The 19,163-nt window shown below is 44.1% G+C and overlaps 1 protein-coding gene across 1 annotated transcript in view; it reads right to left on the bottom strand.

Annotated features, from left to right (window-relative positions):
- Positions 1-19,163, bottom strand: part of SEZ6L (seizure related 6 homolog like) — an 85,513-nt gene that overhangs the window by 8,987 nt on the left and 57,363 nt on the right. The window contains exon 13 of the mRNA XM_077159365.1: positions 3,434-3,628. Within this exon, the coding sequence (XP_077015480.1) occupies positions 3,434-3,628 (195 nt within the window). The remainder of the gene's footprint in view (positions 1-3,433; positions 3,629-19,163) is intronic.

The following is a 19,163-nucleotide window of genomic DNA, read 5'->3' as shown; positions in this document are numbered from 1 at the left end:
GTCAAAATCATCGTGGTAACTGAGCACAAAAGTAGAGCAAGCAGGATGGGCGCTCCTTCCAAAGATGCAGACCCCCAGCCAGGAGGGCTGAGATGCAAAGACTGCATCTTGAGGAGGTGGGGACTGGTGGCTCCCAATGGCCAAGCTGTATTTGCACGTTATCTTATCCCAATCCTTCCTAATTTTGTACCCTGGTCAAATTCACTCTCCGAGGACCATGCGATGACAGCAAAACCAGTTGAGAAGCCAAATAAATAAATAAGTAAAAAAAACCCAAATAAATATAGATACCTGTGGGGCTCTGGCATTGGGAAAATGGGAACACTCAGACATGTTTTCTACTTCAGACATGAGCTGGACCTCAGTGGAGGATCTGGGCGTGCATGAATTTTCATGGAACCTTAGATCGGAAGGGGGGAACTGGACTCTGTGGGTCTTGGGGTGTGGTCAAAGGCCCCCCTGGAGCCTGGGCCCTTTCCCAGCCCGGCTGGTCTTATAAACTCCCCAATAATCCTGATGCAGCCACTAGGTCTACTGATCTCCTCTTTAGAAAAACTGATTGGGACTGACATAGTGATTTCACAAAAGGGAAACTCCTTTTGTCAGAGAAAAAAAGTGAGCGACCCAAAGGCAGGAGGTGGTCCACCGCAGAGCCAGCCTGGGGTCCAGTGCCCCCGAGTCCAATTCCAGACTACAAAGCCATTAATGCCACATTTCCTTCGAAGAGAGGTGATTTATTAAGAGTTGGGGGACCTCATGAGTGGAAAAGGCACAAGGTGCTCAGGTGCCTTTCCTGCTGCAAATCCTACCACACCTGTGCAAGAAAGTGACAGCGGAGGGCCAATTCACCTGGTGGGGTTTCAGGGGCTACTGGTAGATGGCATCGCTGCTTTCCTACTTTTCTCACCTCTTCTAAAGGACCTCTCTGTCCTTTTATTAAGAACTGTTTGTCATTCATAGGATCATCACCTGCTTGATCACAGGTAAGTGAAGTGTATTCCTTGGGTCAGGGTTTTCCCACACTTGCCAGATGATGAGCACCACCAGCGTTAGTGATTAGTTCAACTGGTTTCCTGAGTCCTGCTCCAGACGCAGTAAATCAGAATCTCCATGGAAGGGGACGAGGAATCTGTTCAGACCAGGCACCCTATGTTTGGAAACCACGACTTTAAGTGGTGCATAAATTTAACGTACATTTAGTGACCAAGAGCTTGTTAAAATGCTTATTCCGAAGAGCCCTGTCCAGCAGCAATTCTGGGTTCGTCAATCTGGGATAGATTCAGAAATAAGGCTCTGAAAAACACCCCAGATGATACTGAGGTGGGCTGGAGGGCTGGTTGGGAGCCTTCTCAGTAGCCCCAAAAAGTCCCGAAGTTCACCCCACAGGCAGCATGCTGCGGAAGTCAAACATGGGCTCAAGTCCTAGCACTTCCTCTTACCAGCTGTGTGGTTTTGAGAAAGTCACTGCTCTGAGCCTCTTCTTCGACACCTGTAAAATAGGTAAGCGGGCTCACCGCTCTTAACAAGTGTGGTTGGGAAGCTTAAATGAGGTGGTTTAGGGAAATAATTTTTTTTTATGAGATAAAATTCACATAACATAAAATTAACTATTTTAAAGGGGACATTTATTGGCATTCAGTCCATTCAACACACTGCGCAACGATCACCTCCTATTTAGTTTCAAAACATTGTCGTCCTAAAGGAAAACCCGTCCCCATTCTTCCTTTTCTACAGCCCTTGGCAAACGATCACGTACTTTCTGTCTGGACTGACCTATTCTGGATATTTCATACAAATGGAATCGTACAATAGGTGACCTTTTTATATCTGGCTTCTTTCATTCAGCATAATATTTTCAAGGTTCATTCCTGTTGCAGCATGTATCAGAACTTCATCCCTTTTCATGGCCAAATAATCCTCCATTGTATGATGAGACCGCATTTTGTTTATACATTCAACAGTTTGTTAGGATTGCTTCCACCTTTTGGCTACCGTGAATAATGCTGCTACGAACATCCATGTACTAGGATTTGGATACCTGTGGGGAAATTATTTTTAAGGCTTCATGCTGGGATTTATGAATAAGGCATTTGGGAGCCACTGAAGTTATGGAAATGTAGAAAGGTAAAGTAGAAATGTAAAACGGTGTGCTTCCCCACCTCATCGTGGGTAGACGGTTCTGAGTTTTCTGCCTAGTTCTCAATGGGGTACATTGAGATAACTCCCCAAAAGGCTAAGATCCACTGGCCTAACGTACTGAACACATTTAGGATTTCATTATGAATCGTTTACCTCAGAGACCCAGATAAATGGGTCCAAATTTCACTTGGTATGTCACAACTTAATTTCAATGACGAATATTTCATTGATTCTAGGATGCACAGTTTCTCCTTTTTTGTATCAGCTCTGAGATGGGAGTGTTTTCACAATCAATGGTTGTTACATTCACTGCCACTAAGGGGCGCTCACGATTCCCTGTCCACAAACAGCAGGAGTGCTAACATCTGTTTTGGCAGAATAGGTGCCAGGTGCCTTGTGAGAATACCCCAGAACAGTGGTCAATTCTTAACCCCTGGAACCAAGTGGTTTCGAGAAGGGGATGCAGGAGGTGGAAAGTATTTAAGCCACATCCTCCAAGGAGGGGCCACAAGCAAGCTGGTTCTTAGGGCCATACTAGGGTGAGGCAGAAGAGTTGGGGGGCAAAATTTATGGAGGCACACCTTAATTTCAGAAAAATCTAAGAGCGCCTCCTTAAATTATTATTTTTTAATTTTCACCTTTGGCTCCTCCCTGGCTGCAGGTAACTGCAAAAGTTCAGCACCCCAAATTTAGTTCTTTTATGGATTTTCTTAGGGAATTCTGCTTCATTGAAGCTCTTAATGGCACAGGGGCAATTGAGTGGAAAAACAGGACTCTGCAAACTCTGAGTCAAAAAAGAATTCAAAAGGATCAGATTCTGAAGGCTGGGAGATTTAAGAAATAATGGAACTTATTAATTTTTTTTGGGGGGGGGTGCATGGTCCGGGAATCGAACCCAGATCTCCCGCATGGAAGGCAGCCATTCTAACCACTGAAACTACCCGTGTACCCAGGAACTTATTAATTTTTTGGGGGGGGGATCCAATTAATTTTGTTTATATTTTCCTTTTAGTGTTTTCCTAAGAGTGATGTACGATAAAAAAATCTAAGTGTGAAAGAGCTCTTTTAGTAAGGAAGAATCAAAATGCTAAGCAATGAGAAAGTATTGTGTTATAGTTTAATTGCAGCATTTTTTTTTTTTTTTTACTTTCTCAGTGGTGCATAAAGAATGGTGGCATCTTAGATTTAATGAAATGTGGCAGCCTGGCTTTTTAGAACAAGTCTGGAATTTCTGTAAGCCAGTCCTGACATCTCCTGGTCCCCCGGGCCCCGTATGGCGAGTAGGTTTCTTTACCTTTACAAACGGGCAGTGGCCCATTCCAGTGGGATGGTTGCCCCAAGATGCACCGAATGGTCACTTCGCCCATGAGCTCGAAGCCTTCGTAGCACATGAAGGTGAGGGACTCCCCAGGCAGGTACAGCCGCTTGTACAGGATTTGGTACCCATTTTCAGGCAACCCTGGGTTGTCACATGCCAGGGACTCCTCCGCTGAAATGAAAGCCCAAGGAGCTATGATGAGACGATGCCAATCTTTGGGTGCTGCTACTCAGATCCCCTGAAGTCTCTATTGTGACAGCCCAATACTCATGCAATAGGGCTTTGGCCAGCCTCTCCAGCATCCTCTTCGCCATCTTCAAATGTTTCCCATTCCTCAAATTCACCTTGTTCTCTACCACCTCTGGGCATGGGTTCCATATGGGTATGGGTGGCATGAATTGGGCTGTGGAGACTAGTATTCTGGGTTGAAATTGGGGTTCTGCTGCTTATTAGCTGTGTGGCCTCCAGCAAGTGACACAACCTCTCTGAGCCTCAGTTCAGTAAAATGGGAATAATAGTAATACCTATATCATGGGGACCTGGAGTATTAAATGAGATAATGGATGTAAAACCAGCATGCTCTTGGCATACAGAGGCTCAGTACCTGGTGGCAGTGGTGTTAAATCATGAAATATTCTTTTCACTTCTCACCTTTATAAACCTCACCTGCCCACCCCCGCCTGTCTAGGTCCTATTTCTCCTTCAGTACTCAGGCCTCATTTATCTTCCTCCTCCTCCAGGAAGCCCTGCATGATACTCCTCACCCCCAACTGGGTCACCAGTCCTTTTAGTTCTTCCTCAACCCCACTGCAGCACACATTGTATCATATTTACTTATTCAATATCTCTTTCCCTCACTGAAGATGAGCCTACTAAGGTAAGCTTGAAGTTTAGGGCATGGTATAGAGTAGGTGTACCATAAATGACCCCAATTAATAAGTACACACTGCCACCTGGTGGCTGCTTTCCCCAACTGCAGACATGAAATCCCAGGCAGGCCAAGACTTACTGGATTGCTAAATCTGCAGGTTTAATACATTCTAGGCCCAGCATGTGAACCTGTTGCCTCCTTGGAATGCTCAGCCACCAAACATCACTTTGCACACAGGATGACAGGCCCTCAAACAGTCTATCCTTTCCTTCTTGACCTTCTGTTACTTAAGAAGATCCAAGCCTTCAAACATCAAATCCTGGACCTGCTATCAGTGTTTCGGAGAAACAAGATAGAGGTGATAGCTTCCGTTGTTCAATTGGTGAAACTCTCCGAAGAGATGAGATGATGTTTCTTTTACTCGAAGCATCCCTGCAATGTTGGAGTGACTTTTCCAACTTACTGGTGTAATTCCTGAGCTCGTCACCATCTCTACTCTGCAGATTCTCAGTTCAGAACCTGGAGCAGGTGGGTCATTTCTCTTACCTGATGATCTTGGGGAAACATGCAGAGGAGGCAGTTTTTTACATATATAGCTTTCAAGGCCCTGTCTCCCTGGGTTCCTGCCTCCCTCTCGATGGCTCCTTACCCCACACTCAGCTAGCTGCATTTTGCCAGAGGGCTCATGCTATTCACCCCTAGGGTTTTTTTTGCCCACGCTGTTTGCCTCACCTGGAATGCCCTTTTTCCTCCTTTCTCCAGCAGGGTTAGGTGACAGTGGTAGAGAGACTCTAAAATGGCCCCTAATGCTCCCCTCCTCCTGGTAGGCATGGTTTTAGAGTGCAGACTGGACCTATGCCTTGCTCGTAACAGAATATGGTAACAGTGATGAGATGTCACTTCCGGGGTTATGTTACATAGGATTGTAACTTGTCTTGCTGGTAGCCTCTCTCCCTTGCTGTCATTTTGTGAGTTGTCCTATGGAGAGACCCATGTAGGCAAGGACCTGAGGGTCACCTCTGGTCGGCAGCTTGCAAGGCACCGAATATGCTGTCAACTACCATGCAGGTGTGAAAGCAGGTCCATCCCCAGTTGAGCCTCCAGATGAGACCTCAGTCCCAGATGACACTTTGAGCCATGTGGGAGACCTCGAACAAGTGGACCCAGCTAAGCTGTGCCCAGACACCTGACCCACGGAAACGGAAATGGTGAGAAAATACATGAGTGTGGTTTTAAGCCTCTAAGAGGTAATTTATTGTGTAGCAATAAATAACTAACATGGAGGGGGCATCTTATTTTGCACAATGAATCTTGAGACTTCCCATAAGAACCCGGGTCTTTCCTCAGCAGTGGATGCCCTGTCCTTATAACTCTGTTCTCTAACCTGTACAGACATCCTTCATAGCCACAGACCTCTTCAGGTCACTGTTTGGTTCTGCACCACTCTCCCAGGTGGGGAAAGCAGGTTATGTTTATACCAGGATTCCCAGGAAGTATTCATTCATTCATTCTACAAAGGCTTATTGAGCACCTCTCATGTGCTAACACATATGCAGAAACACAGGATATCTGAAGTCTCCCCAACTGTATCTCATTTTCTCTCAATTTGATCTACCCATGGCTTCTATCTAGCTCATGCAATGTAAATTAAAATTTAGTTACTGAGCTTTCACAAATCATGATATTTCATGTAATAATTTAGATTTCCGGCTTCGGAAAAATTGTAAGATCAGGCAATACAGGGTCTGATTAGCCACATGACAATGGTCTGTATAGCCACATGACAATGGTCTGTATAGCCACAGGACAATGGATGGCTGGACTTGAGTTCCCCTTTGACCAGGAATGTGCTCCCCAGCTGACCACAATCCCTACCGAGGATCTATCTGTTGGGGCCTGAGTGAGGTTTGGCTCTTATTCGCTACTGCCTCATCAGTAGCCAGGACAGGGCCTAGCACATAGTAGGTACACAATAGGTGTTGTAAGGTTTCAAGAACCTAAATAAATTCAATAGAAGGAAAGTTACAAAATAAAAGTGCTCAGGCTCGCGTGTCCTAGACATGCCCAGGACTCAGATCCCACGTGTGCATCTGTGGGCACAATACTTGGCCTCTCCTAGCCTCAGTTTCCTCATCTGTAAAATAGGACTGCCTCCTAGGGTTGTTATGAGGATTAAATGAGCTCATGCATATATAGGCGAGCAGCACGTACCGAGCCCCCAATACAAGCTGATTATTTTTATGACCTTTATCCTTTTTGTCATATTTTCGTACTAATGGTACTATTGTTTAAATAGCGCTATATAATTCAGCTTCACCCTAAATAATAATAATCCTACGACCACAGGTTTCAAACTTCACCTTTATCTTTTCTGGTTCATCTGAGCGCTGTCTAAAATCATGTTGGTACTATGAGGGGTGCACATAACACTCCTTAGTTAATGCAGCCCAGTTCGCTGCACTTCATAGTTTATGAACTTCTGGAGTCCCGAATTTGCTCTCTGGCAAATTTTTTCAGTCCAGTGGACATTTACTCTGTGACTCTTATATGTACCAGCTAGAAGCTGGGTACAGAGTGGTGGACAAGGGAACCGAGGCTTCCAGACTCTCCCAGTGAGGGAGAGAGAACAGTTATCAGGTAATGACTGCCCAGTGTGCTAGCAGCTGCGATGGGGGCAGCACAGAGGGGAAATCTCCCCTGAGCCAGCGTTGGGTGGAAAAGGTCAGGACATGCAGCCTGGAAACCCAAGGCTCTGCTGGGAGAGAGAAAGGACTCAGGCTCTGGGGAAATACTGATCTGATGGCCACTGCTCTCCCTTCCCATTTGGGCAGCAGGGGACCGGGAGAAGGTTTTGTCTTGTCCACGCTGCTGGCTGGGGAGAGATCCTTAGGAGATCTCAAGTCTCAAGGTAATACTTGCAGTGCACCAAAGTGACCAGCAGGTGTCAATGGCAACCCAGAAAGATATCCCTGCAATCTTTTCCTGGAATTTTCGTTCATGAATGAACAGGTGAATACAACAAATATTCCTTGAGCCCCTTCTACGTGCCGGGCGCTGTCCTTGATCCTGGAGAATACAATGAGGGCAAGAGGGACATGGTCCCTGCTCTAATATAGTTTAACAATTCATTCACATTTGTCAAATATCTTCTGGGTGCCAACCCCGCTCCAATGCCCTGGCCCTGGGAGACACAGAATGGGCAAAGGATAAATTCTTAGACCCAGACATAAAGGAGGATATCGACAGTAGGTCTAGGAAGAGGCGAGGGAGAGGGGTCCCCAGATCTGTTGTCACCCAGGTGACACGTTAGAACCACACTAGTTTGTCCGCTGCCCTGCCTATCTACCCACTTCCAGCATTTAAATTTAATTAGTCACCCGGAGTATTCATTTTAAAGCCCCCCAGAGGATTCTGAAGTGCAGCTAGGGCTCAGAACCACTGGTTTGGTGTCGTAGCATGGTTAGAAAATTAATTATTTAATGAGCTCATTTCAAAAATATCTGTGCACTTACCCCGGACCAGATGATCTGCGTGCATTGTTCCTAAGTGCTGAAGGTTGGTAATAAAATGACCAGAATAACTAATATTTACTGGGCATACCCTGTGTGCCAGGTGCTATTTGAAGAGTTTCATATCTATTAACTCATGTAATTAGCAAAACAACCCCAGAAAACAGATGTCATCATCATCATCTCCATCTTATATCTGAGGCAAATGAGGCACAGAAAGGTTGGGTAAATTGCCCAAAGTCATGAGCTCGTTGGTGGAAGAGACAGGATTCAAATCCAGGTGGTCCGAGCCCAGAGGCCATGCGCTTGCCCACTGTACCCTGCAGCTGATTTACAGGTGAGGAATATTTCAGGCCAGAGAATTCTTTGCTGTGGGGGATGTCTTGCACACAGCAGGAACCTTAGCAGCATTCTTGGCCTCTATTCTCCACTAGATACCAGTGCACCACCCCACCCCACCTTGGGGGGACAACCAAAAATGTCTCCAGACATTGCCACATTTCCTCTGGGGGCAAAATTCCCCCAGGTGAGAACCACTGGTCTAAGGTTTTCAACAATTCCGGGTACAATCGATGTGATGCCCACCCCTTCTGTTCCAAGAATTCGAGTTAGACTGATAGTCTTACAGATAGAATCATAAAGCTACTCTCTTTTATTTTTCAGGTCTCCCCTCCACTCTCTTTAGGAAAAACAGGCTCAGTGATTAAATTCAGGTTTCCTTAGTTATTGTTGCAAATGGTTTGTCATTAGACCCCACAGGAGTGGATCACTGAAACTGAGTTAACTGAGCACTTACTATAGGTGAAGCACACTGTGATGAGCTTTTATAGCTATGATTGACATGACCACTTTTCGGGTTGCTTTGATGAGAAACTGGCTTTCCAAAGTCACCCAGCTGGTAGGTGCAGAGCTGGGATGCAAACCCAAACTTGCAGCGTCCGAGACTCTAGTTCCATGTATTTCACAGTCCTTCTTTGATGCAGGGCCCTTCTCGTTCCCTGGTGTATCACGGATTTCCCTGGATGTTGCTTTCTCAGCCACAGGAATTTCTAAGTGCAGACGGGTGCCCAGCTAGAAGCAGGCAGGCTGGCACAGGCGGGGCCACTGAGCATGGCTCATCAATGGAGACTTTTCCTACAGCCAGTCTGGCCACACACGTGTGGGCTTTGACCAGATGGGGAAATCCCCAAATGCCACATCATATCCGAGTAACCCTGGGGGCAGGGTGGCAAAGGGTCAGGGCCTCTTGGGGAATCGCTGTCTCTTAGCCGGCTAAGTGCCTCCCTGGAGAGCTGCCCATAAAACACTTGCTGGGTTTTGTTAGCTCCTCCTCATCTCTTTTGGTGGTCTGGTTTGTGTCTTCTGGCTGGGAACCTCAAGACTCATCTACTATGCCCCACTGAAGAGGAAAAAATGCAAGAAAGGAAGTACAGTACAGTAAAGACCATATCAGTGCTGCCAAAAATAACAGCGGTAGTAACGAATATTGCCATCTGTCGAGCTGCCCTGCCCTGGGGTATACAAGGACTGATTGGATGGAATCCCAGCAGGAAAGTCACTTGTTTGATTCTATGAATATATAGATACATAATTTTAATAAGCAGCAGCAAGGACTGTAATAGATAGAAATATAGGAGTCATGGGAACTCAGAGGAGAGAAACTTGGCCCAGCCCAGGGAGTTGGGAGGACTTCCTGGAGGAGGTGATGTTCAAAATTAATTCTTCCCTTCATGGCTTTGTCTCTCCTCTCCCTATCACCAATAGATCCAAAACTTCATGAGAAAGTGGCTGTGCCTTTTTATCCATCACTGTATCCTCAGGACCCAGCACTAAGGTTCCCAAACTATGTATCAACCCACCCCAGGTGTCCCTGGTTTGAAAGGATTATGCGCCCTAGAAAAGCCATGTTTTAATCCTGATTCATCATGTAGAGGCAGCCCTTTCTTTTAATTCCTATTCAGTATTGTAGGTTGGAAACCTGATTAGATTATTCCACGGAGATGTGACTCACCCAATTGTGGATATTAACCTTTGATTAAGGGAGACGTGACTCACTCATTCAGGTGGGTCTTGATTAGTTTACTGGAATCCAATCCTTTAAAAGAGGAAACATTTTGGAGAGAGCTCACGCAGCCAGAGACCTTTGGAGATGAAGAAGGAAAATGCCCCTGGTGGAGCTTCATGAAACAAGAAACCTGGAGAGAAAGCTAGCAGATGTTGCCACGTGTCTTTCCAGTTGAGAGAGAAACCCTGAACATCATCGGTCTTTCTTGAATGAAGGTAACCTCTTGTTGGTGCCTTAATTTGGACATTAATATCGACTTAATTGGGACATTTTCACAGCCTTAGAACTGTACATTTGTAACTTATTAAATTCCCTTTTTAAAAACTGTTCCATTTCTGGTATATTGCATTCTGGCAGCTAGCACACTAGAACACCAGGGTGCTACTGTGAACTCACAGGAGAGCCGCAGGATATTTTTAAAATCTGAGGAAACACAGAGACATGTCAGTCCTGTGTGACCCACTAGCTCGAGGCAGTTCCTTTCCACGATGTCACATCTTTGCCCAGCTGGATTTAGAGTGGTTGGTGTGCTATAGCAGGAACTACGACAAACCACGTGGAGCAGAAACGACGGTGACAGAGTCCAGTATGACCTCATTGTTTGAGAAGTTTCGTGGCATCCAATAGGTATACACATTCTTTTAGGAGTACTGATTGTTTAATGATGAAATAAAAAAAATTGGTTTAATTTATGTGCATTATTTTTTTAAACAGCTACTAAATTGTGAGGATATATTTACTTAAGTAGTTTGGATATAACTAGCTAATAAATGGAACTTCTGTGTATTTTGGCCTATGAGAACCATGAAAAAAAAAAAGTGCCTGAGTGTGCTGGTTTGAAATTTTTACCCTAGAAAACCCGTGTTCTAATCTTTTTTTTTTTTTTTAGAAATCATACCATTCTACATATGCACTCAGTAATTCTTAACATCATCACATAGATGTATGATCATCGTTTCTTAGTACATTTGCATCGGTTTAGAGGAACTAGTAACACAACAGAAAAAGATATAAAATGTTAATATAGAGAAAAGAAATAAAAGTAGTAATAATAGTAAAAAAAAAAAAACCCTATAGCTCAGATGCAGCTTCATTCAGTGTTTTAACATGATTAATTTACAATTAGATATTATTGTGCTGTCCATTTTTGAGTTTTTGTATCTAGTCCTGTTGCACAGTCTGTATCCCTTCAGCTTCAATTACCAATTATCTTACCCTGTTTCTAACTCCTGCTGGACTCTGTTACCAATGACATATTTCAAGTTTATTCTCGAATGTCCGTTCACATCAGTGGGACCATACACTATTTGTCCTTTAGTTTTTGGCTGGACTCACTCAGCATAATATTCTCTAGGTCCATCCATGTTATTACATGCTTCATAAGTTTATCTTGTCTTAAAGCTGCATAATATTCCATCGTATGTATATACCACAGTTTGTTTAGCCACTCTTCTGTTGATGGACATTTTGGCTGTTTCCATCTCTTTGCAATTGTAAATAACGCTGCTATAAACATTGGTGTGCAAATGTCCGTTTGTGTCTTTGCCCTTAAGTCCTTTGAGTAGATACCTAGCAATGGTATTGCTGGGTCGTATGGCAATTCTATATTCAGCTTTTTGAGGAACCGCCAAACTGCCTTCCACAGTGGTTGCACCCTTTGACATTCCCACCAACAGTGGATAAGTGTGCCTCTTTCTCCGCATCCTCTCAGCACTTGTCATTTTCTGTTTTGTTGATAATGGCCATTCTGGTGGGTGTGAGATGGTATCTCATTGTGGTTTTGATTTACATTTCTCTAATGGCCAGGGACATTGAGCATCTCTTCATGTGCCTCTTGGCCATCCGTATTTCCTCTTCTGGTAGGTGTCTGTTCAAGTCTTTTTCCCATTTTGTGATTGGGTTGGCTGTCTTTTTGTTGTTGAGTTGGACAATCTCTTTATAAATTCTGGATACTAGACCTTTATCTGATATGTCATTTGCAAATATTATCTCCCATTGTGTAGGCTGTCTTTCTACTTTCTTGATGAAGATCTTTGATGCACAAAAGTGTTTAATTTTGAGGAGCTCCCATTTATTTATTTCTTTCTTCAGTGCTCTTGCTTTAGGTTTAAGGTCCATAAAACCATCTCCAGTTGTAAGAGTCATAAGATATCTCCCTACATTTTCCTCTAACTGTTTTATGGTCTTAGACCTAATGTTTAGATCTTTGATCCATCTTGAGTTAACTTTTGTATAAGGTGTGAGATACGGGTCTTCTTTCATTCTTTTACATATGGATATCCAGTTCTCTAGGCACCATTTATTGAAGAGACTGTTCTGTCCCAGGTGAGTTGGCTTGACTGCCTTATCAAAGATCAAATGTCCATAGATGAGAGGGTCTATATCTGAGCACTCTATTCGATTCCATTGGTCGATACATCTATCTTTATGCCAATACCATGCTGTTTTGACCACTGTGGCTTCATAATATGCCTTAAAGTCAGGCAGCGCGAGACCTCCAGCTTCGTTTTTTTTCCTTAAGATGTTTTTAGCAATTCGGGGCACGCTGCCCTTCCAGATAAATTTGCTTATTGGTTTTTCTATTTCTGAAAAATAAGTTGTTGGGATTTTGATTGGTATTGCATTGAATCTGTAGATCAGTTTAGGTAGGATTGACATCTTAATTACATTTAGTCTTCCAATCCATGAACACGGTATGCCCTTCCATCTATTTAGGTCTTCTGTGATTTCTTTTAGCAGTTTTTTGTAGTTTTCTTTATATAGGTTTTTTGTCCCTTTGGTTAAATTTATTCCTACGTATTTTATTCTTTTAGTTGCGATTGTAAATGGGATTCGTTTCTTGATTTCCCCCTCAGCTTGTTCATTACTAGTGTATAGAAAAGCTACAGATTTTTGAATGTTGATCTTGTAGCCTGCTACTTTGCTGTACTCATTTATTAGCTCTAGTAATTTTGTTGTGGATTTTTCTGGGTTTTCTACATATAGTATCATATCGTCTGCAAACAGTGATAGTTTTACTTCTTCCTTTCCAATTTTGATGCCTTGTATTTCTTTTTCTTGTCTAATTGCTTTGGCTAGAACTTCCAACACAATGTTGAATAATAGTGGTGATAGTGGACATCCTTGTCTTGTTCCTGATCTTAGGGGGAAAGTTTTCAATTTTTCCCCATTGAGGATGATATTAGCTGTGGGTTTTTCATATATTCCCTCTATCATTTTAAGGAAGTTCCCTTGTATTCCTATCTTTTGAAGTGTTTTCAACAGGAAAGGATGTTGAATCTTGTCAAATGCCTTCTCTGCATCAATTGAGATGATCATATGATTTTTCTGCTTTGATTTGTTGATGTGGTGTATTACATTAATTGATTTTCTTATGTTGAATGATCCTTGCATACTTGGGATGAATCCTACTTGGTCATGATATATAATTCTTTTAATGTGTTGTTGGAAATGATTTTCTAGAATTTAATTGAGGATTTTTGCATCTATATTCATTAGAGAGATTGGTCTGTAGTTTTCTTTTTTTGTAATATCTTTGCCTGGTTTTGGTATGAGGGTGATGTTGGCTTCATAGAATGAATGAGGTAGTTTTCCCTCCACTTCGATTATTTTGAAGAGTTTGAGGAGAGTTGGTACTAATTCTTTCTGGAATGTTTGATAGAATTCACATGTGAAGACGTCTGGTCCTGGACTTTTCTTTTTAGGGAGCTTTTGAATGACTAATTCAATGTCTTTACTTGTGATTGGTTTGTTGAGGTCATCTATTTCTTCTTGAGTCAAAGTTGGTTGTTCATGTCTTTCCAGGAACCCGTCCATTTCATCTAAATTGTTGTATTTATTAGCGTAAAGTTGTTCATAGTATCCTGTTATTACCTCCTTTATTTCTGTGAGGTCAGTAGTTATGTCTCCTCTTCCATTTCTGATCTTATTTATTTGCATCCTCTCTCTTCTTCTTTTTGTCAATCTTGCTAAAGGCCCATCAATCTTATTGATTTTCTCATAGAACCAACTTCTGGTCTTATTGATTTTCTCTATTGCTTTCATGTTTTCAATTTCATTTATTTCTGCTCTAATCTTTGTTATTTCTTTCCTTTTGCTTGCTTTGGGATTAGTTTGCTGTTCTTTCTCCAGTTCTTCCAAGTGGACAGTTAATTCCTGCATTTTTGCCTTTTCTTCTTTTCTGATAAAGGCATTTAGGGCAATAAATTTCCCTCTTAGCACTGCCTTTGCTGCATCCCATAAGTTTTGATATGTTGTGTTTTCATTTTCATTCGCCTCTAGGTATTTGCTAATTTCTCTTGCAATTTCTTCCTTGACCCACTGGTTGTTTAAGAGTGTGTTGTTGAGCCTCCATGTATTTGTGAATTTTCTGGCACTCCGCCTATTATTGATTTCCAACTTCATTCCTTTATGATCCAAGAAAGTGTTGTGTATGATTTCAATCTTTTTAAATTTGTTAAGACTTGCTTTGTGACCCAGCATATGGTCTATCTTTGAGAATGATCCATGAGCACTTGAGAAAAAGGTGTATCCTGCTGTTGTGGGATGTAATGTCCTATAAATGTCTGTTAAGTCTAGCTCATTTATAGTAATATTCAGATTCTCTATTTCTTTATTGATCCTGTGTCTAGATGTTCTGTCCATTGATGAGAGTGGTGAATTGAAGTCTCCAACTATTATGGTATATGTGTCTATTTCCCTTTTCAGTGCTTGCAGTGTATTCCTCACATATTTTGGGGCATTCTGGTTCGGTGCATAAATATTTATGATTGTTATGTCTTCTTGTTTAATTGTTCCTTTTATTAGTATATAATGTCCTTCTTTGTCTCTTTTAACTGTTTTACATTTGAAGTCTAATTTGTTGGATATTAGTATAGCCACTCCTGCTCTTTTCTGGTTGTTATTTGCATGAAATATCTTTTCCCAACCTTTCACTTTCAACCTATGTTTATCTTTGGGTCTAAGATGTGTTTCCTGTAGACAGCATATAGAAGGATCCTGTTTTTTAATCCATTCTGCCAGTCTATGTCTTTTGATTGGGGAATTCAGTCCATTAACATTTAGAGTTATTACTGTTTGGATATTTTCCTCTACCATTTTGCCTTTTGTATTATATATATCATATCTGACTTTCCTTCTTTCTACACTCTTCTCCATGTCTCTCTCTTCTGTCTTTTTGTATCTGACTCTAGTGTTCCCTTTAGTATTTCTTGCAGAGCTGGTCTCTTGGTCACAAATTCTCTCAGTGCCTTTTTGTCTGAGAATGTTTTAATTTCTCCCTCATTTTTGAAGGACAATTTTGCTGGATATAGGAGTCTTGGTTGGCAGTTTTTCTCTTTTAGTAACTCAAATATATCATCCCACTGTCTTCTAGCTTCCATGGTTTCTGCTGAGAAATCTACACATAGTCTTATTGGGTTTCCCTTGTATGTGATGGATTGCTTCTCTCTCGCTGCTTTCAAGATCCTCTCTTTCACTTTGACCTCTGACATTCTAACTAGTAAGTGTCTTGGGGAACGCCTATTTGGGTCTAATCTCTTTGAGGTGCGCTGCACTTCTTGGATCTGTAATTTTAGGTCTTTCATAAGAGTTGGGAAATTTTCAGTGATAATTTCTTCCATTAGTTTTTCTCCTCCTTTTCCCTTCTCTTCTCCTTCTGGGACACCCACAACACGTATATTTGTGCGGTTCACATTGTCCTTGAGTTCCCTGATACCCTGTTCAAATTTTTCCATTCTTTTCCTGATAGTTTCTGTTTCTTTTTGGAATTCAGATGTTCCATCCTCCAAATCACTAATTCTATCTTCTGTCTCTTTAAATCTATCATTGTAGGTATCCATTGTTTTTTCCATCTTTTCTACTTTATCCTTCACTTCCATAAGCTCTGTGATTTGTTTTTTCAGTTTTTCTATTTCTTCTTTTTGATCAGCCCTTGTCTTCTTCATGTCCTCCCTCAATTTATCGATTTCATTTTTGAAGAAGTTTTCCATTTCTGTTCGTATATTCAGCATTAGTTGTTTCAGCTCCTGTATCTCATTTGAACTATTGGTTTGTTCCTGTGACTGGGCCATATTTTCAATTTTCTGAGCGTGATCCGTTATCTTCTGCTGGCATCTGGGGATTTAGCCAGATTTCCCTGGGTGTTGGACCCCACAGGTTGAAAGATTTTTCTGTGAAATCTCTGGGTTCTGTTTTTCTTATCCTGCCCAGTAGGTGGCGCTCGTGGCACACGTTTGTCTATGGGTTCCACCAGTGAAGGTTGCTGTGGGTCCTTTAACTCTGGAAAACTCTCGCCGTAGGGGAAGTTCGGCAGCCGAAGCATCTTGGAAGAGTGCCAGCCGGCCCGGGGGTCCAAACGCGGGGAGGGTCGCTGGCCGCCGCAGCACGGGAGAGTGCCCGACTGAATTTCCTAGTCGGCCTGGGGCGCCAAGCATGGCGGGAGGGCGCCAGCTGTCGCAGCCTGGGAGAGTGCACTGTTCCCAGCCGGACTGGGGAGTCACGTGTTTGGAAGGGACCCCCCGGTCACCGTTCTCCGCAGTCTGGGGATTTCCGACCCAACTCTCTCAGTTGGTCCAGGGGGCCTCGCATGGTGTGGGCGCCAGCCGCCACGGCCCAAGGGGACTGCCTGCCCAATTCTGCCAGCTGGCCTGGGAAGGAGGAAGGGAGGGACTCCGGCCGCTTGCCGTCCCACCCGGGAAAGCCTGCGCCCCTCGGTGATCTCACCGGAGCTCGTTCTCCCAGACAGTCAGCCGTTCCAGGATGGGGTACACCGTCCCTTTGATCTCCGTCGTGGCTCCGGGAGCTGCTCTGTATTGTCTCCACTCCCCCAGTAACTGTTCTGGAGGATGAAAGGTGAGGGTGGCAAGGATGTCGAGGCCGGTGGCGGAGGAGCCAGTGAAGGCAGAAGAGGGCACGGTGGTGGTTGGAGAGCCGCTGGAGCAGGAGGGGGAAGAGGGGAGAGGAGGGCGGCGGGCGGACAAAGAGGGGAGAGGAGGGCGGGCGGGCCGGCTGCTGCGGGGCCCCGTGTTCTAATCTTGATTCAATCTTGTTAGGGCACCTGTTTCTTCTAATCTTGATTCATACTGTAGATTGGAATCTTTTGATTAGATTACCTCCACAGGGTATGACCTTTGAATAGATGGAGATGTGGCTCTACCCAATCCAGGTGGATCTTGATTGGTTTACTGAAATCCTTTAAAAGAGGAAACATTTTGGAAAGAGCCAGAAACGACAGAACCTACAGAAATGTCAGAGCCCACAGAGAGAGCAGAAACGTGGATGTCTGGAGATGCCTGGAGCCCAGCAGACATTGCCATGTGCTTTCCCATGAGATGTTAAGCAAGCCAGGATCTGGAGAGAGCCAAGGGAAGCCAAGAGATGACAGCCAGCCCTGGAGAAGCAGAGTGAGGAACCCCCACATGGGCTGAAAGCAATAGAGCCTAGGAGTAAGGGACCAGTAGATGCCAGCCACGTCTCTTTCCAGCTGACAAAGGGGTTCCAGGCCCACTGGCCTTTCTTGAGTGAAGGTAACCTCTTGTTGGTGCCTTAATTTGGACACTTTCACTTCCTTAGAACTGCAAACTTGCTACTGATTAAATTCCCCCTTTTAAAAGCCATTTCAGTTCTAGTATATTGCATTCCAGCAGGTTGCAAACTAACACACTGGGACACTAAGGGGTCCATGAGTTGAGAAAGTTTGGGAACTGCTAGTCTAGCGTATACCTACACATAGGAGGCATTTGTAGAATGAATGAATCCGTCTCTCCCAAGAACTCTGTCTGCTAAGGAATAGTAGTCCCTTTTCATAGACAGGGGTTCTGAAGCTCAGAGAGGGCAAGTTACTTGCCTATGGTCACCCAGCAGAGCAGATGTGTATCTGCAAATTCTAGATCTTTTCTCTACCTTTGTTGCACCTGTCTTTTCTTGAAGTGGCCTGTGGTAAATGGATTAGGAGTGAAAAGACTTGGCTTTGAGTCCTAGCTGGAGCAAACTATGGCCTTGGGGACAAGCCGGCTGTGAATTTTAGAGGCTTCAGAAAACAATGTATACACAGTTGTTCAATTTGCCACATCTGCTTCCTGAGCTCGGTCGGAGGTCTTTGTCAACAATAAAGCATCATAGCTTCACCTAGAACCTAGGCTTGCAGAGTGGTGAGTTGGGTTCAGTAAGGCTTAGATTGGAATCCTGGTCTCTCCCCTTCCCTGCTGTGCACCTTCAGGAAAGCTGCTCACTGTCTCTGATTCTCCTTTGCCTACCTTTAAGTAGACACATCAGCCACCCAGGCAGGGTTTTCAAGGGTGTATTAGCTTCCTGTGACTGCTGTAACAAATGACCACAAAAGAGGTGGCTTAAAACAGTAGAAACTTGTACTTTTACAGTTTTGGAGGCCAGAAATCTAAAATCAAGGTGTTGGCAGCTCCACGCTCCCTCTGCAAGTTTAGGGAAGAATCCTTCCTTGCCTCTTCCAGCTTCCGGTGGCTCCGGGTGTCCCTTGGCTTGTGGCCACATCGCTCTCACCTCTGCCTCCACCTGTGCGTGGCATCCCTCTCTGGGTGTGTCTGTGTCTCTTCTCTTCTTATAAGGACACCAGACATGGGACTTAGGGTCCACCCCAACCCAGCATGACCTCATCTTAACTCGATCACATCTACAAAGACTCCATGTCCAAAAAAGGCCACATTCACAGGTACTGGGGGTTAGGACTTCAACATGCTTTTTTGGGGGGACGTGATTCCATCTACGACAGAGGCTTCAGTGTAGTTCTGTTAGGGAAACACTGGGCACCCCGAACAGACTCAACAAACCAGAGCTATTCCCTTTACTCAGTAGACGGAGCATTTTAAAGTTGTTTTATGGCCAACAACCTCAAGCTTAAAGATACCCTTGGCAACCTGACTTGCTCCAGGAACCCTCTTTTGGCCCCCTGCAGCTGGGACTTGCCCAGCCTCTTGCTCTCTGCTCTCGCTTGCCCCCCAGCTCAGGGCGCTGGAACCACACGCCGGCTGCTTCTCCCGGCTTCTCCCAGCGCAGCGCCTCTCCTGCCACCCCGCTGGGCTTGTGAACTCATTAACAGGGGTGTCAGGGAAGCCGTCTCAACTCAGCTTCTGCAGTCCAACGCTGCAGTTCCAGGGAGAGGCGACCCCAAAGGAAGGATGGGAGCGGAGGGGAGGCCTGCTTCGCAGAAAACCAGCAGATGCCGCAGCTCCGAGGGTCGTGGGAGGCCGTGCCTCGTTAGTGAGGTGTCTTCTCGTTTTTAATGCT

The sequence above is a fragment of the Tamandua tetradactyla genome, chromosome 5 (assembly GCF_023851605.1).
Source record: "Tamandua tetradactyla isolate mTamTet1 chromosome 5, mTamTet1.pri, whole genome shotgun sequence".
Lineage (NCBI taxonomy): Eukaryota > Metazoa > Chordata > Mammalia > Pilosa > Myrmecophagidae > Tamandua > Tamandua tetradactyla.
The sequence above is the reverse complement of the archived record's forward strand: the minus strand, read 5'-3'. Positions and strand labels throughout refer to the sequence as shown.